This window comes from Mustela nivalis, assembly GCF_964662115.1.
Source record: "Mustela nivalis genome assembly, chromosome: 9".
Lineage (NCBI taxonomy): Eukaryota > Metazoa > Chordata > Mammalia > Carnivora > Mustelidae > Mustela > Mustela nivalis.
In genome coordinates this window covers 117,735,006-117,761,982 of record NC_139028.1, presented here as the reverse complement: position 1 = coordinate 117,761,982, position 26,977 = coordinate 117,735,006, and the positions used below count along the sequence as shown (strand labels likewise).

Genomic DNA, 26,977 nt, shown 5'->3' with positions numbered 1-26,977 from the left:
TCCCCAGCCGAGCCCCACCCTGTCCAGGAGCTGGGGGCCTGAGGGAGGGTGCCCGCACGCTGCCCCCCATTCTTCCCTGGATACTTCCTCCCCGTCCTCGGGCCCTCCTGACAGCATCCGCTAGCATGGCTTCTGTCCATGGGAACACCCCCCACGTTTCGGGAAGTCCCCCAGGAAGACAACACAGTGTGTGCGCCTGTTTATTTCCGGCCTGGAGTGCAGGCAGGGAACAAGAACATGGATATAAACTCTGCAGAATGGGGCGGTGGGTCCTGATGGCACCTCCCCCACATAGTTTAAAGCTCAGTGTGACTACACATAGGCTCACAGACGCTCACGGGCACACACGCGCGTGCACACACACACAGTGGCACTCGACACAGAAACAGGCGAGACGCCAGACGCTGCTTGCAGCCTGCCTAAAATATTGCAATTGCATTTATTAAAAAAGTGTAAAACAGGAAGACCGGGCATCAGTCCCAGCCAAGTGGCCAACCTGGGCTTCCCTGCCCCAGGGAACGCTGGGGCCCGAGAGGCCGCGCCCTGTGCACGCCTGCCCACACACGCACGCCTGTGCCGGCTCACGCCCAGGCTGTGGGAGGCGGGGTGGGCTCCCCGGGTGTGCGTTGTGGGGGTCCTGTCCACTCCGCACAGAAGCAGAGTAAAATCCCAGTGCTGTCTCCAGAGTAGCTCCAGTCTGCCCGGGAGGCCCCGGGAGGCCCCTCTGAGCATGCCTTGGGCAGCGCGGGCAGGCTCTCAGGAAGGACGGCCCTCTGCATCCGGACAGAGGAGGCGTGGGAACCTCTGGGACTCCAGGCTTGTCCCGCCAAAGCTCCCCAGCTCAATGCTGCTGGGGGGTGACCGTGCAAAGCCTGGGCAGTCCGTCCACGCCCGGTTCCGTCACTCCGGCGGGGCATGTGGACGCTGGACCAGGAGCGAGCAGGCGTGTTGACCAGGGGGCGAGAGGCAGGACGAAAGCTGCATTTGGCTTTAGCGTTAAGGCTGGCACCGGGCGGAGGGTCCCACCGGCAAGGTCAGCGGCTCCTCTGGAGGAGCCGGTGTGGCCCTCCGGGTGCCTCCTGCTGTCCTCCAGCCCCCGTGGGCCTCTCTGTCCGCCGGGGCCACGCTTGCCGGCTCTCTCTGCCTCTCCGGGGCTGGCTGAAAGTGCTAGGTGCCTGGAAGGGGGGGGGGGGCTGGCCGAGTTCTGCAGGCCACGCCCACACTGCCCCCAAAGGGCTCTTATTTGAGGATGTAATTAATGAGCAGCTGACAGGCCAGGAAGACGCAGAGCAGGAACCAGGAGCGGGGGCTCTGCAGGAGGCCTGGGGCCGGCACCTGCCTGGCCCTCCCTGTGGAGCTCAGCATGCCTGAGAGGTGCCTGCAAAGATAGGGAGGCTGAGCCAGGGCGGCCCCCGCAGGGCGGGCGGAGGGAGGCGGCTGAGCCAGGGCTGCCCACGCAGGGTGGGCGGCCCACGCAGGGCGGGCATCCCTACCTTCAGTGGACAGCCCATTACACTGGGCCCCCGGGCCCAGATTCTAGGTAAAGGGAGTCACAGCTGGAGAAGCTGGGACTCTCACAGCCTCTCTTCCACTCCTGCTGTGACGGGCTGACCTGGGTCGCCGTGCCCCAAAAGTCCCACGTTGGAGTCCCGGCCGTCGGGACCCCTGGTGTGACTTATTTGGAGATGGGGTCTTTCAAGAAGCGATTCAATTAAATTGAGGTCACCAGAGTGGGCCCTAATCCAGCCTGGCCGGGGTCCTTCTGAGAAGAGGGGACCGGGACACAGACGCACACGCAGGGATGACCCCGTGGGGACACAGGGAGAGCACGACCCTCCGCACACGAAGGCAGAGGCCTCCGGAGAATCTGGCCCTGTCCCCGCCTACATCTCCGGTGTCGGTCTCTGGGACGGGGGGACCATGAACATTTATCGTGAGGTCCCCCGTCTGTGGACGGTGTCACAGCCACCCGTGACACTCATGTCCTCACCCTGGACTCGGGCGGCACCGTGTGCAGAAAGGCTGGCTTTTCCCGCGGCTCCCTGCCTCACGGCCGGCGTCCTCTCCAGTGCCGGGGGCTGACTCCCTGACTCACCGCGGCTCCTCCAGCCCACCCCTGGCCTCTGGGCCTCCAGCCGCTGTTTTCTTGCACAGAGCTCATCGGCTGGTCCCGTTCCAGCAGGTTCCCCTCCAGCGTGGCACCTCCCACCCCCACCCCCGGGGCCTGCTCAGGGCAGAGCCTCCTGCTTCCGGTCCTCCGTCCACCAGACCCTCTGCCAACCCCCAGAGTCCTAGCTCTGAGTGACAGTCCAGATGCATGGTACCCCTGGCCTCGGTGGCGCCCTGGCTGTGTCCCCGGGAGCGGGGCTTACCTGTGCAGCTCCTGCTGGGCCTCCCGGATGGACACGATGGCCTCGTGCAGGGCCTGCAGCCGCCGTGCCTCCTTCCCGCACCGCGGGCACGGGCTCTCGCTGCCTGCGGTGTCCAGCCACCCGTCACAGGACCCAGGGGACAGGGGATGGAGGGAGAATCAAAGACGAGTGGGCATGTCCAGGGAGCTGGCATGTAGGGTCCCGGGGTCGTGCCCGGCTCGGGCCCCCACCCCACTTCTCAAGAGCCTTCAGGTGAAGCTAACGACACGGGGGGCTGAGGGGCAGGCATAGAGGGGACCCCAAGCTCAGCTGGCCTCTAATAAGCCCTGGGAGACAGAAACGGCAGGGAGCAGCTCACACACTGCAGAGACAGGCACGGAGTCGGGGAGGAGCGAGCAGAATCAGGTGGCCACACGCAGACGGACACTGTCCAGCCCCGCCCCTCGGACTGCCCCTGCCAGCCAATCTGAGTGCAGGGCTGGGGACCGCGGTCCTCCATGCCCCTGGGCTCAGGGAGGCCTGCTGGAGGACCCTGGGAGGACGGTCCAGGTGCGCCATACACCCGCCCGGGGAGGTGCTTCTCTGACCCTTCCCACCCTGCCGAGTAGCCGACCCGGGAGGGCTCACCGGGAATGAAGTCACCGTCCTCCTCCTCTTCCTCCTCCTCCTCCTCCTCATCGGAGAGCTCCGGGCAGGACTCGGGTGTGGAGCTGCTCTCGGTGACCTGGCTGTGGCCAGAGGGCTGGTCGCTGGCCTTGCGGAGCTGCCGGTCTGGGCCAGGCCCCTGGAGAGAGACGGAGCCACTGCAGCTGGGGGCACACCCAGGTCCACCACGGCTGTGCCCGCAGAGACAGTGATGTGCTGGCCTTGGGGACGGGACTGCTCTAGAAGGTGTGGCTGTGATGGCTGGTCCTGTCCTACCGCGGGAGCTGGCAGCCGGGCCTCCCCGAATGTTGCGGGGGCCTCTCCAGCGGGACTTGTGGGATTGGCTGACCGCCGCTAACTGCCCAGAGCACAGGAGTGGCCGAGGGGTGGCTGGCTGAAGAGGCTGAGGGGGACCCCGGGGGGCATCCAGGTCGGTGCCCGTGGAGGGGGGTGGGGCCACCCGGTTTGAGGGGCTACAGCAGGCGGGGAAGGGGAGGGGCTGGGACACAAGGGTAGTGAGATACTGTGCCCCTTGCTTGCTGGCAAATTGGGGCCATCGGGCCAGAAGGTCCGTGCCCGTTCTGCCCCTGTGATCGCTGGCCTCCCGCTGTGTACAGGGGAGGCAGCTGCGGGCACAGAGAACCAGCAGCATGTGGTGGGGACTGTCACGCAGTGGTCTCTGTCCACGTGGCACCATGGAGGACCCTCTAGGCTTCCCCACAAGCTGCACCTGGTGTTTGTCCCAGGAGACCCCCTGCAGGGTTCCTGGGGCCTCCCCACCTGCCCTCCCTGCCCCACTCAGCATCCCTGCGAATGTGGACTCCTCCTCCGCCTGCCTGAGCAACCCCCAGGCTGCCCTGAGCCTCAGTTTTCTCCTCTGTAGACTGGCGAGGGTGCTGTGAGCATCACAGATAGAAGCTCGGGGGGCAGGTGGGGGCTCTAGAAGCCAGGGCACCCCTGCACAGCGCCCCGTACACCGGGTATGCCCTGCACACAGCCTCCTGCAAATCCACCTCAGGGTGGGCAGAAGAACCTCTGCTGGGAGGGATAAGTGCACGGGGCTGGTGGGGGGACCAGAGGGGGAGCGGCAGGCAGGTAAGAGGTCGGTGGGGTAGGCAGCCGAATCTACACCCCACAGTTCCCTCCTGCCGCTGAGGCTGAGCCCGGGCAGGGACCCTGGGGGAGCTGACCTGGTGCCTGGGCCCTGGGCTGCCCAGGAGGGTGGTCTGGTGGGCCATGGTCTCCCGCCGCACGGTGTGCAAGACCCCGTCTTGCTCAAACTGGGCGACGTCCTTCAGGGGGTCCCACGGGCTGCGGCTAGAGGGTCCAGAGGGTATCCGTTGGCAGGGGCAGTGGCCCTTGGGGGCAGAGGGCCCCAATTCGGCCCTGCCTCAGTTTCTCAGTAGCAGCTGGGGCCCCCACAGGATCCCCTTCTCCTCCATCACCCGCCCCTTCAGGGCAGCAGGAGCCCCCATGGGGCCGGTCTGCCCACCCCGGGCCACACTCACTCCTCATGCCGGTAGCGCCACTCCTGGGTGGCGGGGTCCAGCCGGAACAGCTGCGGCTTCCAGGGCACAAGGTTCTGCTGGCGCTCGCGGGCGCGCTGCCGCTGCATCTCCTCCAGTGAAAACTTCTCCTGTGTGGCCCTGTGCTGGTCGCCCTCGCCTATGGCCCTGGTGACGTGCTGCCAGAGCCTAGGAGCGGGGCACGTGCTCTGAGTGGGTGACCTGGACGGTCCTACCACCCCGGCCCTGGAGCGGAGGCTCAGACAGCAACCTCCACTTGCTTGCCTCCATGGACAGGGAGCTCAGTATCTCTTGGGGAGCCCGAGGGGTTCTTAGAGTGCTGGAGATTTGCCATGAGGTGCTTCTCCCCAACCCTGAGCTCGTAACTCCCGCTGGCAGGCTGCCCTCTAGGGAGCTGCTGGGCATCTGGCATCCCCAGGTCTCACTCCTTCTCCTACAGCTGCCCCAGCAGGACATGTCATTTGTCACGGAGCGTCCCCTCCCTGCCAGGGACATCCGGGACCACGCTGTCTGCACAGCAACTCTGCCCAGCCATGCCAGGCCTGGGTCCAGGGGCCCCTTGGTGTCGGCGGGCCTTACCTCTCGGACTCCAGCTCCGTCTGCTCCGCCAGCAGCACCGTGCGCCTCCTCAGCCTCTGCCCCCGGACCTCCCTGCTCGGGTTCCAGAAGAGCTCCGCGCTTCCCCGGCCCTCCTCTTTGATGAACACTTCTCGGTCCTGCCCCAGACGCCCCAGGCAGGGTCAGAGGTGCGGGCCCCCGGCTGCTGCCGTGACTGCGGGCCCGCCCGTGCCTGCCCCGGACGGCGGCCTCTTACCCAGTGTCCGGTGAGGTGCGCCAGGACCTCCTCTCCTGACGTGATTTTCCCCGAGATCTGGTTGATGCTGGTGCTACCCCCAAAGAAAGGCTGTGGGGACACCCCGAGACCAGGCTGGTGAGGGGCTGGCAGCCTCCCCAGGCCCCTGGTGCCCTTCCGTGAGCCGGGCAGGAGGAGGGCTCTCCCTCACGAGGGCGCCGGCTCTCACCTCCCGGGACGTGGGAGCCCGGCTAGGATGGGACCCAAAGCTGGAGGCCGCCACACTGGCCTGATGCCTCTGCTTGAACTCAAGGCGGCAGGGGGTCTACCGGCCCTGTGTGCCCCACGGCGGGGAAGGGGTCTGGGCCTGTCCTGGCTCCGCTCGGGGGCCTGCGGGAGCCCCTTCCTCTCTCTGGGTCCTGCCTATGCTACGGAGATGCCAGGAGCTGCCCCCTCCTGAGTGCACCTGCTCCAGAAGCCACCCCTGGGCTCGGAGGGGGCTCCTCCCTGGTCCGAGCCCCCTCCCCTCGAGGCCCTCCGGTGGCCGAGGGTACTGCGGTCAGCACTACCTTGAGCTTGAATTCCAGCTCAGCTTGGAAGTTGGTCTTCTCACACTCGATGGTCACCCTGCCGCCCAGTTCCATGGTCATGGCACCGTACAGGATTCCTGAAACACAGGCGCCTGCTCAGCCCCTGCTCTGTGTCCCCACCCAGCAACGCTGACCCCAAGGAGGCCGGTGTTGGACCCTGGGGGAGAGGACAGGAGCCCCGGAGGCAGAGCCTCTGAGATGGAGAGGAGCTGGTGGGGCCGGGAGGCTGAACCCAGGGCCATGCCTGGCTTCTCAGTGACCCTCTGCCCCCAGGGCCTCTGCTGCTGAGAGTTGCTCTGTCCAGGGAATGTACCGCCCTTGGCGGGTTCCTTTGTCCAGGTCCCCTTCCCAGGCTCCCAGGCTCCCCGGTGCCCCGCTGCCCCCGTGAGACGCTGATCACCATCTGCATTTGCTCTGTAGTTTGGGCCCCAAGGTGGGCTCATCTGTCTTCCCTACTCCTGCATCCAGGACTGGCCCGACGTGTTTGTTCAAACTAGTGCATACATCATGTTTATGTACTCTAAAGATTATCTGATAGGTAGAGAGAGCACACAAGTAGGGGGAGCAGCAGGCAGAGGGAGAGGGAACGGGAGAAGCAGGCTCCCCGTTGACCAAGGAGCCCCATGCAGGGCTCAATCCCAGAACCCTGGGATCATGACCTGAGCCGAAGGCAGACACGTAACAGACTGAGTCCCCCAGGCGTCCCCAGTACATAATAATTACTGAAGGAAAGAATGGCCCTTCTGGGGCGCCTGGGTGGCTCCGTCGTTCAGCGTCTGCCTTTGGCTCGAGTCATGATCTCAGGGTACTTGATGGAGCCCCACATCGGGCTCCCTGCTGGCCGGGAAGCCTGCTTCTCCGTCTCCCACGCCCCCTGCTTGTGTTCCCTCTCTCGCTGTGTCTCCTCTGACAAATAATAAATAAAATCTTAAAAAAAAAACAAACCCACAACTGAATGGCTCTTCTGTGTCTTCCCACGTGGAGGACTGAAATCAAACAGAAAAGAAGAGCTTCGTGTCTTAGAAACAGTTGGGGATGTGCGATAAAACGGAAAGGGAAAAAAAGGCCGGCCAAGGGAAACAGCAGAAGGGCTGGGGGTGCCCCCCCATCCCGCCGCGTACAGGAGGCGGGAGCGGCCGCCGCGGGCAGAGGGTGCGCCCGATGCTCCCCGGGGCCGCGGATTGGTGGGGAGACGCGCCAGCCTTCTCTCTGCCTACACCTGCCAGGGGAGTTTTGAACCTTGGACCTGGTAAAGAACTGTATTTCCGTAGTTCTCTACGCAGGGAAATCTCAGCGCGAGGCTGAGGAACAAAAGGAAACCGAAACAAAAGGGAAGCGGGTGACACGGGAGAGGGACCTCCTGCTGACTTCTCACAAACCGCAGCAGCGGGGCATGCTTGGGGCACGGCAAACCCCAGAAGGAAGCGGCAGGCTGTTTCCAGCCTTGGCCCTCTTGAGCGGAGGGCCGGTTAGCCGCCCCTCTGACGGGTGTGTGTGAAGCGGGTTAGGGAGAGTAACCACAACCCACCACCGCCAGTTTACAAAGAGGCTTTCTCTCGGGGGCGGGGGAGGGGAAGGGAAGGGGTAGGGGAGCCGGTTCTGCTGTCAGCCCGCGGTCTACGGGACACCCGCTGCCTTGGATCCGGATCGGAAACCTATAAACTCAGGATCCATTTTAATCTTTAAGAAAAAAAAAATGTTTCTGTTTCTTTTATTGGAAAGTTCTAGAAACAAGGATAAAAGCCCTCTTCAGAAGCAGATCTGGCTTGCGGTCTGCGACAGGAAGCCTGCGGTTCAGGCTGAAAACATTTTGTTAGACAACCTGCCGGGGGACTTCCCTGCCAGGCTAGAAAGTCACAGAAGAGCACAGGGTAAACCGTCAACAAACATGCCAAGACCGGCGCTTTGTGTTGACGGCACCCGCCAGGGCTCTGCCCTCCCGGGGTGGGGGTGGGGTGGGCATGAAGCCTCTCACCTTTGCAGTGGGCGTAGGGCATAGTAAGCGTGTAGTCCTCCGCCCGGTTCAGGAAGGTGAGTGTGGCCTTGCCGTCCAGCAGAGCCGACAGCGAGTTCCCTGCAGACGTGGGGTGGTGGGTGACCAGGGAGTGGACACGGGCCCTCAGGACCTGGCCGCCCACCTCCTAAGTCACTTCTAGCAGGTGCGAAGGGTCCCCAGTCCCTCCAGCCGGGTGACCGTGGGGCCGCTGGGCTTCTCTACCTGACCTGTGGGTCACTGCACCTCCCTGAAACTCAGATTCTGGGAAAGCCCACCCCCCACCCCCGCCCCAGCCAGGGCGTACATGGCCCGGCTCCCAGGGAGGGCTTCTCAGGGTAGAGCCTGCATGCAAACCCCTGCTCTGACTGTCACCACCCCCCAGAGTGGGGACAGGCCCCCACGGAACTTCTGTGGCCTTGGAACTATTCCACTCTGTGCTGACATGGGGGCCACCAGCCACGCACGGCCACCCAGCACGCAGGATGTGGCCGGGCCATCTGAGCAGCTGCGGCTCATGTTCCTTCATTCTGATCTAAAAGCCACACGTGGCTTGTGGTGCCTGTTCACACAGGTCACTGAGCCACTCCCGTGGCTCAGGAGTGGGGGCCCCACGGGCTGCGCCTGGCTTCAGGAATCTTGACTCCAGGTTCTGGGCACCTCACTGCCCACGCGGTTCCTGGCCCGCAGAGGTGGGAAGGGACATAAAGCCGGCCACTGCCTTCGGGGGCCCAGCCCTGCCCCCATGTCCCACAGGCTCTGGCAGAGCCCGGGGAGCCCCCGCTCACCGTAAAACCGGGACTTGGCCGTGATGCTACCGCTGATGCAGAAACCGTCCCTCCGGTTGCTGACGTGGAAGGCGGACACAGGCGGGTGGTGGGACACCTGTGAGCAGAGAGGTGCTCTGGGATGGCCGGGGGGAGGGGAGAACCTGGCTCCCCCTGCCCCGTGGCGTGGGGCCACTCCCACACTCACACCGGCTGCCCGGGAAGCAGACACCGAGTCGTGGGCCAGGTGGCGATCTGCAGTGCCCCCGGGGAACGGGAGGCTCCCCACCACCCACCACCCCCCACTCCCCACCCGAGGAAACACTTCCTGCTGTCACAGCGCTGGGCCTGCGTCTCCTGGGGGAACTCCCAGAATGCACGCAGGGCTCAGACTCCGCCCACCGTGGAGCCCAGTGTCCAGGTGGGGATGGGGAGGGCTTGCCTGCTCCGCGATGTAGAAGGTGTGGCTGTTGGTCTGGGGGTGGAACCAGCAGCAGCGGAAGGTCTCTCCCAGGATGGGGTTGTAGGGCTTCTTGATCCCCTGCAAGCAACGAGTGGAAAGCTCCTGTGAGGACTCACGCGGGATGGGGTGTGGAGCGAGGGCCAAGGTGGGGGCTGCCCACTGCCCACACCTCAGGTGCCCACCGGGAGGGCCCACTACCCCTCTGGACGGGAGGGCCTGGTCTGACACCAGCACGGGGGGCCTCACCCCACTTGTGCTCTGGGGAGAACGTGCATTGCCCTCAGTTCACGTCCTGGGGGCAGCCTCTGAGATGTCCTGTCTAGTTCTTGGCTGCCGGGGGGACCTGAGACCCCTGGGCGTGCTGTCCCTGGACTTTGGATGGAAGGTGCCTAACCTGTTCAAGGCACCCCGTGGCTTCTACTGCCCGTTTGATAAAACCCCAGCTCCTGTCCCCGCCTCCTCTTCTGCCCTGCTCACCACCTTCCTGCTCTCCAGGTGGCCCAAGGTCATCCCCACTGGGGGGCGGGGACTGCTCCCGCTCAGGACAGCCCGTCTTTCGGGGCTCAGACCTCCGATCTGGTGGGAGGCAGCCGACCGCCCCTTATGCCACCTGCCAGACATGTCCCTTCCAGCTGTGTGGGTGCCTCCCTTCCCCCATCCCCAACACCCTGTGCTCAGCGGGGCCTGCATTTTGGGTTCTCAAAAAGGTTTCCATGAGTATGAGACAAACCACGAAAACCACAGGTCCCAGGGGACTCCCCGAGGTGCAGGGCTGAAAGCCCCTTTCCTGGCACTGTTGTGAGTGCTTCTCCACGGTGTGCCAGTCCCGCTTGGGCCCTGCAGGGAACCAGGACCACCCCGGTAGGCCTGGCCTGGCTAGGGGGTCCCTGGGTGGTGGGTCAGGGCGCTGCCCCCATCTCTGAGGACCGGGGGCCACAGTGGGGACCATCAGGGTCCTTCCAGGCTGTGTGGGGTCGGCGTGGCCCCAGGCTCTCTGAGGGGCAGGAAACTGGGGCTGGGTGGGGGAGAGCACACTGGGTCTCCCCTCTTACCTTGGGTTTCTTGTAGAACCCAGACAGGTACCACTGCAGCACCAGCTTGATGCGCCTGTAGGCGTCCCCCTCCAGAGCCGCCCTGGGAGAGACGGGAGACCCTCTCACGCCCTCACGCCGGGCCACCCTCTTCCCTGACTGCTTTCCCTCCTGCCCCCCACCCCGGGTCACCCACGCCCCTCCTGTCCCGCCCAGTCCGGGGCCCACAGAGACCCAGGTTCTCCACCTAACCAGAGGGCTGGGGCAGACAGGATGTTTCTGGCTCAGCCCTGGCAGGGTGCCTCTGCCTCCAGGCAGGCCTCCGGGAGCTCCCACGCTCCCCAGGTCCGCTGCACGGGCCCCTGAGCCTCCGGCTCTCTCCAGCCTCTCCAGCCTGTAAGCGGCATCTCGAGGGCACTGAGGCCAGGGTCCGGTACTCAGGACGCTAGAAGGTGCTGGGGACGGCCCCACAGTCATCTCTGATGGGGGGTTCCTGACTGGACACACCGCTGCCCCGCAGGACTGGGCCCACTAGGAGGGGAGCTGGAAGGGACTTCGGGCGGAGCTCAGCGGGGGGGCCCTCCGGAAACATCCACGGTGGTGGGGGGAGATGCCGAGGGGCGTCTGGGGTCTGAGGGCGTGTGGGGCGGCCCCCGCCCGCTCACCTGGACAGCAGGTCCGCGTGGAAGTAGTAGTCAGAGAGCTTGTCGAGGAAGGAGCGGGGCTCCAGGACGAACGTGGGCAGCACCACGCGGGACAGGTCCATGCCCGGCCGCAGCTGCCGCAGCAGGACCCACATGAGGCTCTTGTTCTCCTCCGACACCGTCTCCACCTGGGACGCCTGGCCCAGCTGTTGGCAGAGGGGCTGCCGTCGGGCCCGGCCCCAGGCAGCCGCAGGGAGCGCGGCAGGCTCTGGCTGCGGGAGGCGCCCCTCCGAGGCCTGGCCGGCCTGTCCTGCCTTGTCCTGTCCCCGCCCTCCCTGGCAAGTGTCCGACCCCTGCCCGGACGGGCACGGGTGGGCTCAGACCGGCTTCTGGAAGAGGCCCGGAGCCGGATTTGGGCACAGGAGGCAGGGAGCATCCAGGCTACCCGTGTGCCCCTCCTGCTCCCCATGCTGACTCCCCGCACTGGCCCTGGGACCCACACTGTGGTCGCCCTGGCCTTACCGAAGGGACACGTGACTTGCCCAGGCTCACACAGCTGGCATGAGGCCAAAGTGGGACGTGAACTCAGGGCTGTCCGCTTGTGGCCCGACGGCAGCCGCCCCCAGAGAGGATCAGGATCCGTCACGACCCTGCTGGGCCGCCTTCGAAAAGTTGCTTTGCTTCTCTGTGCCTGCACACCTGTCCTGGGATCTCCTGCCAGGTGCCCCGGCCCCCTCGTCCGTGCTCAGCCGAGCCTGCCTGTGCTCAGCCTCAGAAGGGTCCCCCGGGCTGCCCGCTCTCTGCCTCCAGCCCTTCGCCGGCATCATCCAGCCCCATCATGGGCCTGTCCCTACTCCCCGCTGCCAGGCTCCTGGTGGCCCTTCTCCATGGCTATCCAGGAGCAAGGCCCCCCCGGAGCAGCCTAGTGGGCCCAGGGCTTCTCCCTCTATCCCTTGGGCTTCTAAAGGCCTCGCCTGGACCCGAGGGGGCCCCGCCTAAACTGCCCCAGTGGTCTTCCCAGCACCCTCAGCCGAGCCCTCACGGCCCACCCACGCTCTCCGAGTTGTGGCCCCCCGATCTGCTCCCCCAGCCCCGGGGGCGCGGCAAGCACCCCCTCACCCCAATTCAGGGAGGCGGGTGAGGTGCAGGGCGACACCCGGTTCTCCAGGGGGTGGGCTCTCACCTCCCCGAACTCCTCGTGGACCTGCTCCACGTACGTGGTGCCCCTCGGCACGGGGCCCTCCAGGGTCTCCGACTGGGCGCGCCCGCTGTGCTCCTGCGTCTCGTTATCCGACTCCTCCGCGTTCTCCCGCTCTGACTTGTCTGAAAAAGCGTCATTCTCCAGGGAGGACCCGTTCAGCCTGGAGGGGCACAGCGCACCGTGGGTCCCTCCGGTCAGAGGCGCGGCCCGGGTGCCCCCAGCCCCTGATCTGAGGTTTGGGGGAGCAGACTCCCCGGTGCTTGGCCCCGCCCACATACTAGGAGACCCCACGTAGGAGTCCCAGCAACAGCCAGGGTCTTGGGGTCCCCAGTAGGCAGGAGACCCGGGCTTCTGGGAGGGACCAACCCTTGCCCGCCGCGCCCCTGCTCACGGGCATAGGTCCTGGTCATGGATGGCGGCCGAGGGGGGCAGCCCACAGAGCGAGGCGGGTGACGCATCTGGCGAAGACCCAGGCTCCCCGTCGCGGCCCTGCTTGCACGTGCTGAGTCGCAGGAGGCTGGAACAGCGCAGGGCCAGCTCCAGGGCGTCCAACCAGCAGCGGCCTGCGGGGCGGCATGCAGTGAGCCCACTCCACACCCGGGGGGAGGCCCCTCCGCTGCCAGGGACGCCCCGTCCCTTCCCCATCCTCCTGGGACGCAGGGACTGCGGCCGTGTGGGGGGGTGGGCTGGGGGGTGCAGACGTGGAGGAGGACGGGGGCTCAGCTGGCAGGCCCGGGTCGGGGGGGACGCCTGCCCTTGACAGGACGCTCCCAGCACGCCCTCGAGGTCACACCTTAGCAAGACTCAGAGCCCAAATTCCACCCAGACACCCGCCGCTTCTGCACACAGAGTCGGGGAGGAGGCCCTCCCTCCGGAGGACTGCCTGCCACAGGTCTCAGGGGCCACGGGGGCTCCCACGGGCCTGGAACACAGGCCCGGAGGGTGGGTGGCAGGCTGGGGAGGGGCCTGGAGCGTCCTGGAGGGCTGGCCGAGGCCTCCGAAAGTCAGCTCCAGAGGCTGGGCCAGGAGTGCAGCGAGTGGACCCCGGGGCAGAGCCACTGAATCCCCCCAGCCCTGCTGCCTTCCTGGTGGAGGCGGCCAGGGGGCTCAGCCAGCACCACCTCCGTGTCCCCGGGGTGTTAGCAGCTGTGGGGACATGTGTCCACTGAGGTGCCCCTGTGTCCCAGGGTGGCAAGGGTTTGCAGGGCTGGTGGCCCTGGTTCTCACGGGATGTCACTGCGGGCCCAGCCTGGGCTGAACATCGTGGGGGCAGAGGAGGTTGAGAGGAGCAGCCCCAGCAGCTGCAGCTGCCAGAGAGGACGAGCCTCCCTGCACTCTCTCATTCCGAGGCCCCCTCCTCGTCCTCCGGGGAGCCCGCCCTCACACCCGCAGGGGCCGTGGGCCCCTCCCTCCCTGCCCACGCTGTCCAGGCCCATCAGGGACCCAGCTCACGCCGCAGCCCCATCGGCCTCGTCTGACGGCTGCTTTTCTCTCCCCTCAGAATGTGGGCTCCGGGAGAGCATGACGGGTCCCTCCCGGAGCGTGGATGTGGTGTCTGTCCACCAAGGGGTGGCCGCCACCAGCCCAGGGCTCTGGGCCCTGAGGGCCGGGGAGGGGGCAGCCGCGTTACCCGGAGCAGCCACTGGAGGGCGCCCCAACAGCGTGCGCGGCATTGGGGAGTCCCGGGAACTTGGGATCCCATCCAGGCCGTGGCTCTCCTTGCTGGCAGGTGGCCGAGGCCCCGATTCGTCACATGTGGGTAGAACCTCCTGATTCAGGGGTGCCCGGCAAGCGCCTGGCATGCAGTGGCTGTGACCTGGCAACTTGAAATCAGGTCATGCGGTTCTCCTAACACCCGTGGAGCCGGGCCCTACCGTTCCTGTTTTACTTTCGGGAAACTGAGGCTCTAGGAGGTACTAGCGAGTGGCAGGCCTACCCGACCCAAGCCCAGGCTTGTCCTTCTCGGGGGGCAGTGGAAGCGCCTGAACAGCAGCCCCGCACACCTGCTCTACAAGCCGGCTGCGGTGCTCTCCTCCCTCAGGGTCACTGGGCAGACCCACAGGGCAGGCGGGGACTCACCGTCCGACTCAGAGGCGGCCCTGAAGATCAGGTAGCTGCTGGGGAGGGGCTGCGTGATGGAGCCCACGCTCTCGCCCTTGGGGCCCTGGAGAGACAGAGACCCGGCGTCACCCGGGGGGGACACCCAGGGACTGGGGGACACACGAGTCACGTGCACACCCACGCCGACACACATGGGGCCGCAGACCCGCCAGGCGGGGCCAGGCACCCGGCGACAGAGGGAAGGAGCCGCTGGCTCCCTGCTCGGCCCCTGAGCCCTGGGCGCCTGTGCTAGGGCGGCCAGAATCAGCCCGCTTCGCTTCAGATCTCAGAGAAAGGCCAGAGCGGAAGAGCAGAAGCGTCGCCCGTGCACTATTGGGGACACACTCACACCAACAGAAACGATTCGGTGCGTCCGAAATCCTAATCTCACTGGGTTTCTGGGTTTCATCTGATAACCGGACCCCCGTGAGTCCTGGGCCGGGAGCAGCGGCTCACACGAGAGACCCACCCCGCAGCCCCCACACCAGAGTGGTGACGGGCCCAGCTGGAACGCCGCCCCCCAGGGCCTGCCTCCCAGGGGTCGTCCCCCGAGGCCCCACTCCTCCCCTGGGGCCCGCGCCCTGGACCCCGGGCCCCCGCGGTACCTTCACGGCCCAGACGGACTGGTCCAGTGGGTGGAAGAGCTTGAAGCAGAAGCCGTCCTTCTTGGAAGGCCGCTCGATGAGCTCGCAGCAGTGCAGCAGGACGGTGCCCACCCACTGGCCCACCTTGGGCGTCTTGTAGATGAGCAGCACCCCCGGCTTCAGCACACACCACAGTTTGGTCCAGCTCTTCAGGGTCCCCCGGATCTGTGGGGAGGGGCGCCGCTGTCGGGGAGGCCGACAGCCCGGGGGCACCTGGGCAGCCTGGGCGGGGCGGGGAGCGGCGCTGGGGCGGGCCGAGCTCTGTTCCGGCTTCCCAAGGAGCGCGGAAGCGGGAGCGCACGGGACACGTGCACAGACGGTCGCCAGTCTGCAGACGGGCCTGGCAGCCGGGAGCAGACTTCCTGGGGAGGCCCAAGGCCAGGGTCAAGGCCTTGCCGGGGTCCCGCGAGCAGCCAGCCCCCCGCGACTGTCGCCAGCTCTGGAAGCCGTGACACACATCATGTCTTTTCTCATCCCCAAGAAAGACCCATTTTGACATCTCATTTTTCATTCATAATTTTGTGCGTTGGGGGAAAAAGCCCATGTGGGGCCCCGGTCCTCGCAGATGACCACGTGCGGACAGGCCTGTCCCTCTGGGCCTCTGAGACAACCCCAGGATTTGGCAGCTCTCCCCCGACTGCGGGGGCGCGCAGACACGTCCCCGGGACTCAGTAAGGACTGAACGCGGGCCTCTGACCCCAGCCCGAGAAGGCAGAGCGCAGCCTCCCCACCCCTGTGCCCCAACCCGGGGCTTAGTGCGCCTCCCGGGACCCCCATCTGCGGGCCGGGGCCCCCAGCTCAACCGGATATGGGGCGTCTGCAGATTGGAGCAGGTGGGGACGAGGCCACATTGACGTGGCGGTGGCATCTGGACCAGGCACACAGGGCCACGTGGAGGCAGAGGCCGGGAGGTGCGTCCCGCAGCCCGGGGATGCCTGGAGCCCCCAGCAGCTCGAGGAGCCAAGAGGGGCCTCGCTAGCACCTCTGGAGGCCTGAGGCCCTGCCTGCAGCTTGATTTCAGGCGCTGGCCTCCAGAACTGGGAGAGAAGGCCTTTCTGTCTTAAAGCCCCCGGCTCATGGTCCTTGGTCAGGGATGCCTCAGGACCTTGACACAGACCACAGGCCCAAACATGCTGAACTGCTCCTGAGTGACCGTGGAGGTGGCCAAGCCCAGACCACACACCTGCCTGCCCCGCGTACCTTGAGGCTGTCGGCCATGATGACCACGCTGGGGTCCGTCAGGGCGCTGAACAGCTGCTTTGTGGCTCGTTTCTTCTCCTGCCGGTAGTTCTCCTTCTGTGCCTGGACCCCGGGCACCCAGCGGGAACGTCAAGGGACAAGGGCCCGGCTGGCCCCCGTCCCACCCGCCAGCACCCCTACGATCCAGCCTGGGGCGGGGGAGGGAGGACGGGGCAGGGAGAGGGGAGGAGAGGCAGTGTGGGGGCGGGGAGCTGGCCAGGACGTGGTCTGCCCACCCTTTGGCAGGCTGGGGCGTGATGACCTCGCTCGCCCATTCCTCTGGCATGGGACACCCTCGTGTCCCCCTTCCCGGGCCCGGGCCCACCTTGAGAGCTTCCTTCTTGGTGACCTTGGCTGTTGGGGACACACATTCCTTGTCAGAACCATTGTACAGTCTGTACTCTGCCTGCAAGAGAGACGCAGGTGGGGGCGGACGGGGCATCAGCACGTGGACTGGGGTATGCCGAGGAGGGGGAGGCGGACGGCCCGGTGGGCCTGTGGTCACAGAAAGCTGCTCCTGTCCCTCACCGCGCCACACCCTGTTCGGCTCAGCAGCAGCACCGGGGGTGGGGGCGCAGAGACGGAGGACGCGGGGTAGCCAAGCACGGCACGTGCGCAGGAGCTCCGAGGTGCCCGGCCATGGGCCCCACCTCTGGGCGGGGGGCCACAGTGCAGTGGGGACTCTCGTCCCTGGTGCCCTGGGAGTGGCCCATGGCTGCGGCGAGGCAAGCGGACCGAGGAGATGGCTGGGCCTTCCTGGGCTGGATGTGCTGTGGGCCGAGAGCAGCAGTCAGGAGTCTGGGGCTGCAAGGGGCCGTGGCCTTTAACAGAGGGGAAACTGAGGCCCGGGCGTGGTGAGGGCAGCCAGGAGGCAGGGCAGATCGAGGCAAGGCCTGAGTCCGGCCCTCTACCTGTCTCGGTTCAGCCCGTGGGTCGGAAAGCTTTCCCATGTTTAAGTGGTTGAAAAGAAAGTCAAAGAGTCTTATTTTGTGAGACGTGAAAATCCTACGATTCGTGGCTGCTTTTTCCATGATGGCGGCATGAGCTCTTGAGACAGAGCCCGCGGGGCCACGAAGCCCCAGAGACTCGCTCTTGGTCCTCTCCAGAAAGCGCCAGCCTGCCCTGCGCTGCTCTCGGCCTGCCCTGTGCTGCTCTCTGGGCTGAGCGCCCTGGGCGTTCCCGCCACCGCCGTCCTGAGCCCCCACACAAGGGAGGGAGGCCCCGTGGCCCTGAGCCTCCGGCCCGCTGGAGCCATGGGCCCAGTCACTGTCCCATTTGACTGGCTGGGAAACTGAGGCCCAGAGAGGGCAAGAACCTCCCTGCGAGTCAGGACGCCGCAGGGCTGGGACCTGCACGCTTAGGCAGGCCGGTCGGCCCCACGGCGCCGTGTGCCAGGCGTGGCTTTGGGCACCGGGGGCGGGAAGGACACGCAGGCCACCCACGACTCTTGGAGCTGCGAGAGCCGGGGCTCTGTCTCGTTCTCCACATCCTGCAGATGAGGAGATACGGCACAGAGACGCTCAGAAGCCACCCGGGGTCACACAGCTCCCAAGGGGCCGAGCTAGGACTGATGGCAGGAGGGACGGGGGGGCCACGGGGACTCTGCTCTAGATGCTGTCTTTGAGCTAAAGCGGAAGTGACGACGTATATACCCACCGCTGGCCGGTGACAGGCCTCTGGGGGCCGGGGCTGACCCACGGAGGTGCCCCCAGAGTCCTCCTGGGGAGCTGGGCCTCTCGCGCCCAGCGCCCCAGCGCCCTCACGCAGGCTGTGCCCCCAGGCTGGAATGCTGTTCCCTGCTGAGGGAAGCCCCTGCTCCCCCCTCAGGCCCCTCCCAGCCACTCCCCAGGACGGGGAGGATGGCTGTGCCTGCCCTGCTGGCCCCTGAGCCCAAGGTTGTACACCTGCCCATGGCCAGCCTAGTACTGCTTGTGACGACCGCCATGCGGACCATCCTGTTTGTCTTCTACAGTTCCTGCCGGGGCAGTGACAGCCCAGCACACCCCGGGCACGGCAGCGGGGAGTGTGGTAGGCATCTTGAACGAATGGATGAATGCGTGAGGGAACCTCCGCCCAGCTCTCCTCCAGGCGTGGCTAGGTGCTGCTGTCCTTGCTCCGGGCAACAGAGGACGAGAAGCAGGCTCGGGGCCTGGGGAAGGTGGGCGGGACGGAGCGTCCGTGCCCCAACTCCCCGTGGGCCTCCGTCCTGCAAGGCCACCCGGGCTCCAGCCACCACAGCCCTGCCTGGCAGCTCCTTTGTCCTCGGGGCCACCCCGGGACCCAGCCCAGGCTTCCTGGGCCCTACCGCGCCCACCGACACACTGCTGCACATTGAGGAACAGCGAGGTGACATAGCACCGTGACAACACAGTGCAGAACGCAGGAGAAACGCAGCTCAGAGCGGGGACCTCCAGAGTCTGACCGCAAACGCGCAACCTGTAAGTGACTTCAAAAACCGTCTGCACTGCAATCACACACCTGACAAGGATCTGGTGTCCAGCAATCTGTAAAGAGCTCTTACAACCCAACAACAACAATTCAAAGACGGGCAGAGGACCCGAACAGACATGTCTCCAAAAGAGGCCTACGATGGTCGAGAAGCACCAGTGACAGGTCACTCACTGGTCACTAGGGACATGCACATCAGAACCACAGAGAGACCACCGCACACCGCTGGGACCACTCCAACAGCGATTAAGGAAAGACCCGGAAAATCCAAGTATGGTGCGGCTGTGAGAACAGGGAGCCCTCCCTCCCTGCCGGTGGGGCTGTGAAATGGTGCAGATGCTGTCTGTGCGGGCGAGTGGAGCAGCTCCCTGAAAAGCTAAACACAGAAAGCTTGAGAAGTCCACGTGGCCCGGGAGCAACCCCGGGCCCACGATCCTGGTCTTAGGGGCTCCTACACGGCCCAGGGGCTGAAGAACGAAGACAGCCCAGATGCCTGCCAGTGGGTGGAGGGACCAGACTGGTGTGGGCCGTCCACACCGGGAGGAGACTCGGCCCCACACAGGAGCGGGGCACGGCTACACGCTGCGGACCGGGGGGTCTTGGAACAGGCTCGGAGGACGGAGCCCACACTCACCACACGATTCCTTCGACATGAAACCTGCAGACAGGCAAGGCCACGGCCATGGGAGGCGGAGTCAGGGCCACGTGGCTGGTGAGGGGGCAGGGTTTTGGGCTGGGGGACCGGAATGTTCTGGACTACACAGAGGCGGCGATCGCAAGGCATTGCAGACGCACTGAATGTCCCTGAACCCACTTTCAAAGGCTGGTTTTAGGACCCTCGGATTCCACCTGACAAAAAAGATGGAGCACCACCCTAGCCTGTGTCTTTCTCGGGCTGTGTCTGTGGCAGCAGCCCTGAGCCGCCCTTGGGAATCTGGGGGTCCACAGGGGAGCCCTCCCTTCCGCCCCCCACCCCAGGCTCTGGCGCTGCAGGTTTAACTCGTTTCGTCGGGTGCTGCCCCCCACCAGGACCAACGCACTCTCCGTGTGCCCTCCCCGGGCACCCCCAGCCCCGCGGGCAGCTCAGACCTAATTATCGGATGCACGGGGGCTCAGGTTCGAGCCCAGTCACATGGGTCTGACGGTGTTTGTGTTTTATTGGGTTGTGGAAGGACGCAACTATGTTTTCAGTCTTTTTGTGCCAGAAGCTTGTATCCCGACTGCCGAGGGACCGAAGCATGGGTCAACAAAGTGTCCGTCCAGGCCACGAGGACTCCCCAGTCTTGAAAAGGCGGGACATTCTGACACCAGCCAGCGCCCATGGACCTGGGGGACGTGATGCGGAGCGAAACAGGCCACACACGGAGGGACAAATGCTGCAGCATTTATGTGTATGAGGATGAGGTCCTTAGGGGCGTCAAACTCCTCCGGAGAGTGGAAGGGGGTGCCGGGGCCGCGGGAGGGACGGGGTCGGGGTCTTATGAGACCGAGTTTTGTCTGGGGAGAGAGAATGTTCCGGTCACGGATGGGGGGGCGGCTGCACCACAGTGCGACGACGGTGCTTGACGCCCCCGAGCTTTGGGCTTAGAGACACACAGGTCAGTAAATTGGGGGTGTGCATATTTTACTGCAATGAAAAATGGGAAAAGAAAGTCTTAATTAGATAAAATAAGTAAGAAAATAAGTGTGCTTTGGCGGCTCCGCCCGCGGCGGGCTGCCCTGGTCCAGGAAGGTAAAAGGGAAACACAGGCTCCGGAGCGGGGTGCACCCCCCAAAGCTCTGGTTTCTTCTTCGCCTGAGGCAGACGCGGGGACAGGCCCCGCGAGCCGCAGCAAAGCCCCGTGTGACGGACGAGGACACGAGGTCCGAGAGCAGTGAGGCCGTCCCTCGAGAGCACACGGGGCCGCAGGGGGCTGGGCAGGGGGACCTGGGGTCTGTCTGCACTGCTCCCCAGCCCCATCACCAGAATTGAGAGCCACCAACCCCCACCAGTGTCGGGGGCCCGACACCCTCTGGGGGAAGAAGGTGTGCATGAAACCTGCCCGCGGTGCCCGGGGCCTCGGCACCCTCCCGGGGTCCGGATTCTGCCTGCAGGGGCAAAGCCAGGCCTGGGTGAAGAGGGGCTGGGCTGGGCAGCACGCGGCGGGTGGGCTGGGGGTGTGCGTGTGCTTCCAGGACTCGCCCTGACCCCTGCAGACGGGCGCCCCTGCTGGAGGGACAGCAAGTCACAGGCAGAGGGAGGGAAGGCTGGTCCCTCGGGGGTTCCCTACACAGAGACTCCAAGGCCTCCTCTCACGGTACGTTCTGCCCCTAAACGCCGCGAAGCAGCCCACCTTCCCCAGTTTCCGGCCTCCCCGCCTGTGTTATGCCAAGAAGGGGCCCCGGTAAACCAGCTGACAAGCCCTATTTGTCCCTCTGTCCCTCGTCCCAGCCTCCCCAGATGCGGCGTCAAGAGCTGCTCCTCCTAGCACACACGGGCTGGGGACGGCGGGCTGGGCCCGGTGCCCCTGCTCCTCCCACCCCCCCGAGCTACTTTCTGTTGTTCCCTGGGCAGACCCCCTGTCCCTGAGCCCTCCCACAGCCAGGCTCTTACCGGCGGCCCCTTTGTGGCAGAGCCTGGGGTCGGGGGCCCTTCATCCCTCGGCGGCAGCGGGCCGTTGGGCTCCGTGTCCTTCCCTGCAAGACAGTGGCCAAGGTGAGGACCAGGGCGCGGTGGGCAGACCAGCCCCTCCGGCAGGCACCCAGCCTCCCGTGAGGCAGAAGAGGGGTGGGCCACAGGCCCCCCGGGCAAGGCAGCAAGCCAGCCGAGATCTACCACCACCAGCCGGGGCCCCCCGCCGGGAGGGACCCTGGAGCTGGGACCCAGCTCCCACGACCGGCAGGAGGAGCCCAGGCACCCGGGGTGCGGGGGCAGCACGTCCTCCGGGGTCCCACAAGGCCAGGCTCCCCGTTTTCAGAGGAAGAATGTGGTGTCCAGCTCCGAGGCACGTGGTAGGTTCAGGGTGCCCGGACCATGCCTGGTGTCCCCTCTCAACCCTGACCCCCGGGGAGCTTGGCTCTCCCGGGGAAGCAGCCTGGCAAGTGTCTGGATTCAATCCGGGGGAAACGGGCACCCTTCCCCCGCCCCATCTATTCTGGAGCGGGTTTCCAGATGGGTTTGCGGGCCAGGGGCCAGGGGACGAGGGGTGGGCTCCGAGGAGGCACGGCGGCTACACTCTCCAGCTTACTCTGCTCCGGGAAGGGGGAGCACCGTCCTGGTGGGGCGGGCTGGGGGCGCAGGGGCTTTCCGCTCTGCTTCCAGGGCGCCCTTCCCTCCAGGCCCCCTCAACTCAACGGCCTGTCCTGCCGTCATCACCTCCCAGTGTGGGCGCTGCCTGCTGGCCTGGGACGACTGAGGGCCCTCGGAGCCCGCAAGGGAGGAGCTCTGTCCCTGCGGCCGTCAGAGCAGGGTCCCGACCGGTCTGTCTGCTCCGTCCAGGCCTCCCTCCTCACCCCTGTCCCCAGGACCTGTCCGCTCTTCTCCCGAGAAGGTCCCTTGCCTGCTGGGGCCGACACTACATGGGGCAGCCCCTCGGGGGACCAAAGACCCCTGAGACTGGCCACCAACTGGGACCTATCCTTTCCCTCCCCGGGCTCCTGAGGACACGGTGGCAGAGAACGGAGGTCGGACGTATTTCCCCAGCCGTCCCGTGTCTCTGGCCCATGTCACCTGACAAGGCATCTTCGATGTGGCCTGTTTCCATAATCCATTGGATTTTGGGCGGGGGTCCCCAAAAGCCCCCAAGTCCTGACGGCGTGTCGGCCTGAGGCTCTCCCGGGGTCTCCGGGGACAGGACGGACACCACAGCCAGGAAGGCCTCGGGTATTGCTCTCTTCCCTCCTCGGGCAGGCAGTGGGCGAGGGCCAGGGCGGCTGGAGGAGGCCAGGCAGGGACAGCTGTGGGAGGAGGCGAGGTCTCCCAGGACGGGAGGAAAGGCCAGCCTCTCTGGGGGCAGCAGTCGCAGACAGGGACAGCACGCTCAGCTTAGGCTCCACTGGGTGGGCCGTGCGGAATCAGGTGATGGGGCACAGAGCACCTGGAACCAGGAAGGCACCAGCAGGTGCAGGTGACCTGTGCCCTGTGCCCCGTGGGCTCAGTGCTTTATCACCAGAGGCCCAAGAGCCCCAGTCTGGACTAGGGTACTAATATCCCCATTTTACAGATGAGGAAACTGAGGCCCGGGAGGTCCTGCTGCTGGCCCCAGGTGGCTGGGACTCAGGCTGCCTGTCCTGGGGGGCTAGGTTTGAGACCGCCCCTCTACATTGCCTCTCCACAGAGGAGTGCCCTCAGAGCTGGGGCCGGGGGGCCCCCTGCCAACCTCCACGGCCAAGAGACCATCACCTGGCCCCATGGTCCCAGGGCTCCAGTGCTCTGCTAACCCTTTGTTCACACGGCACAGCCCAGCCCCCAGGCAGGGGTTAGCCAAGCACGGCTGTCCCCGCACGAGCTGGGACGGCACAGAGAGGAGAAGGGACCCGCCTGCGGTCACAGAGCCGCGCGCAAAGCCGGGAGGACCCAGGCCCCAGGAGCCGCCCCAGCCTGTGCCGTCCCCCAGCCCGTGCCGCCGCTGACCTGGGCTGAGGGGGTACAGCTCATTCTCCCCACCGAAGAGCAGGTTCCGGCTGAGTTTCCGGGGGTCGACTTTCTGGGGGGTGGAGGAAGGTGGACACAGTGAGAAGCGGCGGCGGAGAAAGGCCTCCTCCTTCATGGCCTGGGCACTGGGAGGCTTCTGGAAGGAAGGAAGAGACGCAGTCACACCTCATGTGCAGAGCAGGGGTGGCCCCAGGTGGGCAGCCTCCCACCCACCCTGACGGGGGGACAGAGGCACTTCCCGGGGCTGGGGGTATGTGGCAGGGGTGACCCGGTCACTTGGGGCATCTCAGAAACAGACAAGGAGGTTTGGGGGGCCCGCGGGCCAGTGGGGGGCACTGAGCCCAGGGAAGGCCATGCCTGGGCTTACCAGGGCAGGCGAGGGAGGACTGGGACCCAGCCCCGCCGAGTGCGGCCCGTCACGGGCGCCGCAGGACCCCTCTCTGCCGGCATCCCGCCCCCAGGCCCGGCTAAATGGGTTCTGTCGGACCCAGGCCACAGCCATGGGGACCTGAGATATGCCACTGACCCATGCGGGGCCTCCAGACCTTCCCTCCTTGGGGGCGGGGCTCTCGGTGGGGAGGTGGCTGCTGGTACACACGGGGGGGGGGGGGGGGGGGGCGAGCGCTGCCCCCAGAGAGGGAACGGTGAGGCCGCTGCCCTGGGACCCTGCGCCACGCACTCCCTCTGTCCCTCTGTCCTCCCGCTGCTGGGGCTCCTGCACGGGGGTCTCTGCTGCTGGCGCCCCAGCGGCTTCACACAGAGAGAGCAGAGGTGTGCAAAGCCAGGGGTGCCCTAATTCACACTCTCCCCAAGGCCGGCACTCCTGAATAGGCTTCCTTCCCGCCCCTAAGCCAGCCCGAAACAGCCCCGGGGCCACCCCGACCAGCACTCCTGAGCGGGCCTGGGCATCCTCCAGGGTCCCCTGTCCCCTCACAGCAGGGTCCAGGGCGGGCCTGGCGCAAGCAGGTGACCAGTGACGGTAGGTCCCAGGGGCTGACAGCTCACGCTACAGATGGGGAAATGGCAGCTCGAGGAGCTAAAGGCCTTGCCCATGGTCACGGCCGGGGGTGGTGCCGGACAGGGACTCTGGCTCCCATTCCCGTGCTCCGTCCACTGCCTGAGGACCTGCTCAGGAAAGGCCCACGGAGCCGCCTCACTGCCAGGTCTGGGGCCTGGGCCGCCGCACTGGGTGGGCCCACGGCTTCCCGCCAGGCCCAGGACAGATCCCGGGGCCTCTTAGGACGGAGCTGGGGCCTGGTGGGAGAGAGGACTGGACAGGGCTTCGGGGGTGGGCAGGGTGGCCCCCGAGCATTCATGGCAGCCCCGGCCTGGGGTCAGAGTGAAGGCCCCCGGGCCCCCAGACCCTCCCTTCTTAACCTTGTCACCGGGTTGAGCTTGTGGCCCTCGTGCTTTGACAGACAGGGAAACGGGTTTTCAGACAGGGTGGGATTCTGGCCCAAGGTCAAGACAGCTACTAACTGGCCAGACCCAAGCCTGAGGCCCCTGGGACCGACGGCGGAACCCCGCTCCCGCCCGCACTCCCAGGCCTCGGCTCAGCGTCCAGCAGCCCGGGGACCAGGCCAGCAGGGTGGGCGTCTGGGCGGCGCACCCGTGCGCGGCAGGGTCAGCGGACAGGGGCAGCCTGCCAGGGAAGTCAGGCATGACCTGGACCTAGAGGGGCCCCCGGGAGAGCCACGAGGGCCGGTGGCACAGGCAGGCCTCCCTCCCCGGGGGCCTGAGTCTCGCCCACATCGCCTGAGACCGGCTCACAGCCGCCTCAGCTCCATGCAGGGCGGAGTGGGGAGGGCACGAGGATCCTGTGCCCTGAGAAGGGCACGACCTTCTCAGACCCTACAGCGGGCCTTCTCCTGGCACGGCTGATGGCCACGGGCCTCTGGGAGCTCCCCCGCCCGTGCACCTGTGCCGTCCCTCCCCACCGTCCCACACCGTCTTCTCTCCCCCCCCCCCCGCCATCCACCGGCTGACCCTTCCTTCCCCATCCGCCTCTCTGTCCGTCCGTCCACCATCTGTCCACCGACCTCTCATCTCTCCCCCCTCCCTCCTCCATGGATCCTTCCGTCCCGTCAGCCGAGCAGCCTGATATCCCGCCTCCCCTCTCTTAGCCATCAGAGGTGACCCAGGTGACCCCCTATCAGGCCCATCAGAGGTGACATTCAAATGACCTAATGCGGGCACAGACGCCCTCCCCGCCGAACGCAGTGCGGGTGTGCCCCAGCGGGCGTCCCCTCTGTCCCGACGCCCCACATCGGGCTTGGGCCCCCGGGAGCCCCCTCGGATCGGGCGCGCAGCCCTCTTACTCAGTAGGGCCGCAGGGTCTCCACAGCTCCCTTGTCTTCCCACTGCCCGCCCCGGCTGCTGTGGACACTGGGTGCTTCTCTCCGCCGCGGTCGAGGCCGTTGGATCCACAGCAAAAGTAAATCCAGGTCACATCTCCCCAGCGGCGGAACACGGTCCAGACCCAATCCCTCCGCGCCCGTCCCCCGGCCCCTCCACGACCCCGCCCCTCCTCCCACTCCCCGTCTGGGCCACACGGGCCCCTTTCTGTCCCTGGGAAACGCAGAGCCCGTGCCCAAGGGCCTCCCTGGAACGCCCTGGCCCCCATCTCTGCCTGGTGGGGCCCTTCCCACACTCAGCGTCAATGCCCCTTCCCAGAGGGCTGCCCCCTCTCCCCTCACGTAGGCAAATTCTCCACATAGCACTGGGAGTTCAGAACCTTCAGTGTCCCTCTCTTGTGCTTTCCCCACAGGACGCCGCACACTCTAGGAGAGGGGGTGGCGTCTGTCTGTCCTGCTCACTGTCTATCCCACACAAGCCCGGAGTAGGGGCTCGCAGCATGGCCCAGCATGGCTCCGGGACCCCGGAGGTCCCTGCGGTGCGCCAAGGCCACACGACCAACGGCCCGTTCCTCCTTTCCTGCGGGTCAGGGGCGGATCCCAGAGAAGCGGCCAGGGTCGGTTTGGGAGGATTTGCAGCGCCGCCCCAGAGAGCTTCCTGTTCCCGCCTGCCTGCCAAGCCAGGTGTGGCGTGGGGCGTGAGCGTCAGAGAGCCCCGTGCGGCCAAGGGCCGAGCCCTGCGCTCTGGGTGCTGGCAGGGAGCAGGATGGGGGCCGGGGAACCGGGCACCGGGAGGCTGCGGGCTGCCCGGACTACCGACCCGGACGCTGGGCGTCCTCCTCGCGGTGAAACCTGAAGGCCCACAGGCCCTGGGAGGGGCATCCCCCCCGCAGCCCACCCCGGAGCCCGAGGGCAGGGAGAGAGGGTTGAAGAGAGGAGCGAGGAGAGATGAGGAAACAGCCCCCACGGAGCCAGCCCCCCCGCAGGGCTGCACCCCGATGGGCAAACTGAAGGCCCACCCGGGCTTGGGCTCCAGCTGCCCAAGGGCTCAGGGGTACCCCCTCCAGTCTCCCGCCTGGGGCATGAGAGCCCCCGGACATCCGTGGGCCACGCGTCCCCTGTGGGGCTGGCCCGGAGCAGACAGGTACAGGTCAGACTCTGTCCCGGCCTGGGCCAGCCCCATGTTCCCGAGTTCAAACACTAGTTTGGGGACCTGCCAGGTGACAGGCTCCCTGATTCTGAGCCAAGGCCCACTGGCCGAGAGCGAGGCCTGGGGTGTGGGCACAGAGCCAGCACGGTGCCCTGCCCCCCACTGCAAGCTGCGTCCTGGGCAGTTTCCTGCCACCGAGCACAGTCCCCTCTACCACCACCCAGACGCCCACCCTCGGGCCGGAACAATGAGATCCTTATAAAGAAAGGTCACTGGTGCCTTATCGGGGCTCGGCAGGCGGGACGCACAGCCTGGTTATCTGGGCCAAAACTCGCCAAGCCTCGGCTTTCAGTGGGAGGGCTGAGGCCAAGGAGGAATCCAGCA

General features: G+C 66.2%; 1 protein-coding gene across 1 annotated transcript in view; it reads right to left on the bottom strand.

Annotated features, from left to right (window-relative positions):
- Positions 1-408: 408 nt before the first annotated feature.
- OSBPL5 (oxysterol binding protein like 5) overlaps positions 409-26,977 on the bottom strand; it is a 70,942-nt gene continuing 44,373 nt past the window's right edge. The window contains exons 2-22 of the mRNA XM_082749275.1: positions 23,069-23,225; positions 21,050-21,132; positions 16,334-16,414; positions 15,970-16,071; positions 14,731-14,934; positions 14,105-14,189; positions 12,417-12,588; positions 12,008-12,185; positions 10,846-11,030; positions 10,202-10,283; positions 9,129-9,227; positions 8,708-8,804; positions 7,902-8,000; positions 5,906-6,003; positions 5,358-5,447; positions 5,123-5,259; positions 4,526-4,711; positions 4,208-4,334; positions 3,000-3,156; positions 2,373-2,475; positions 409-1,378 (exon numbers count right to left, since the gene is read on the bottom strand). Of these exons, the coding sequence (XP_082605401.1) occupies positions 1,240-1,378; positions 2,373-2,475; positions 3,000-3,156; positions 4,208-4,334; positions 4,526-4,711; positions 5,123-5,259; positions 5,358-5,447; positions 5,906-6,003; positions 7,902-8,000; positions 8,708-8,804; positions 9,129-9,227; positions 10,202-10,283; positions 10,846-11,030; positions 12,008-12,185; positions 12,417-12,588; positions 14,105-14,189; positions 14,731-14,934; positions 15,970-16,071; positions 16,334-16,414; positions 21,050-21,132; positions 23,069-23,225 (2,661 nt within the window). The 3' untranslated portion in view covers positions 409-1,239. The remainder of the gene's footprint in view (positions 1,379-2,372; positions 2,476-2,999; positions 3,157-4,207; positions 4,335-4,525; positions 4,712-5,122; positions 5,260-5,357; positions 5,448-5,905; positions 6,004-7,901; positions 8,001-8,707; positions 8,805-9,128; positions 9,228-10,201; positions 10,284-10,845; positions 11,031-12,007; positions 12,186-12,416; positions 12,589-14,104; positions 14,190-14,730; positions 14,935-15,969; positions 16,072-16,333; positions 16,415-21,049; positions 21,133-23,068; positions 23,226-26,977) is intronic.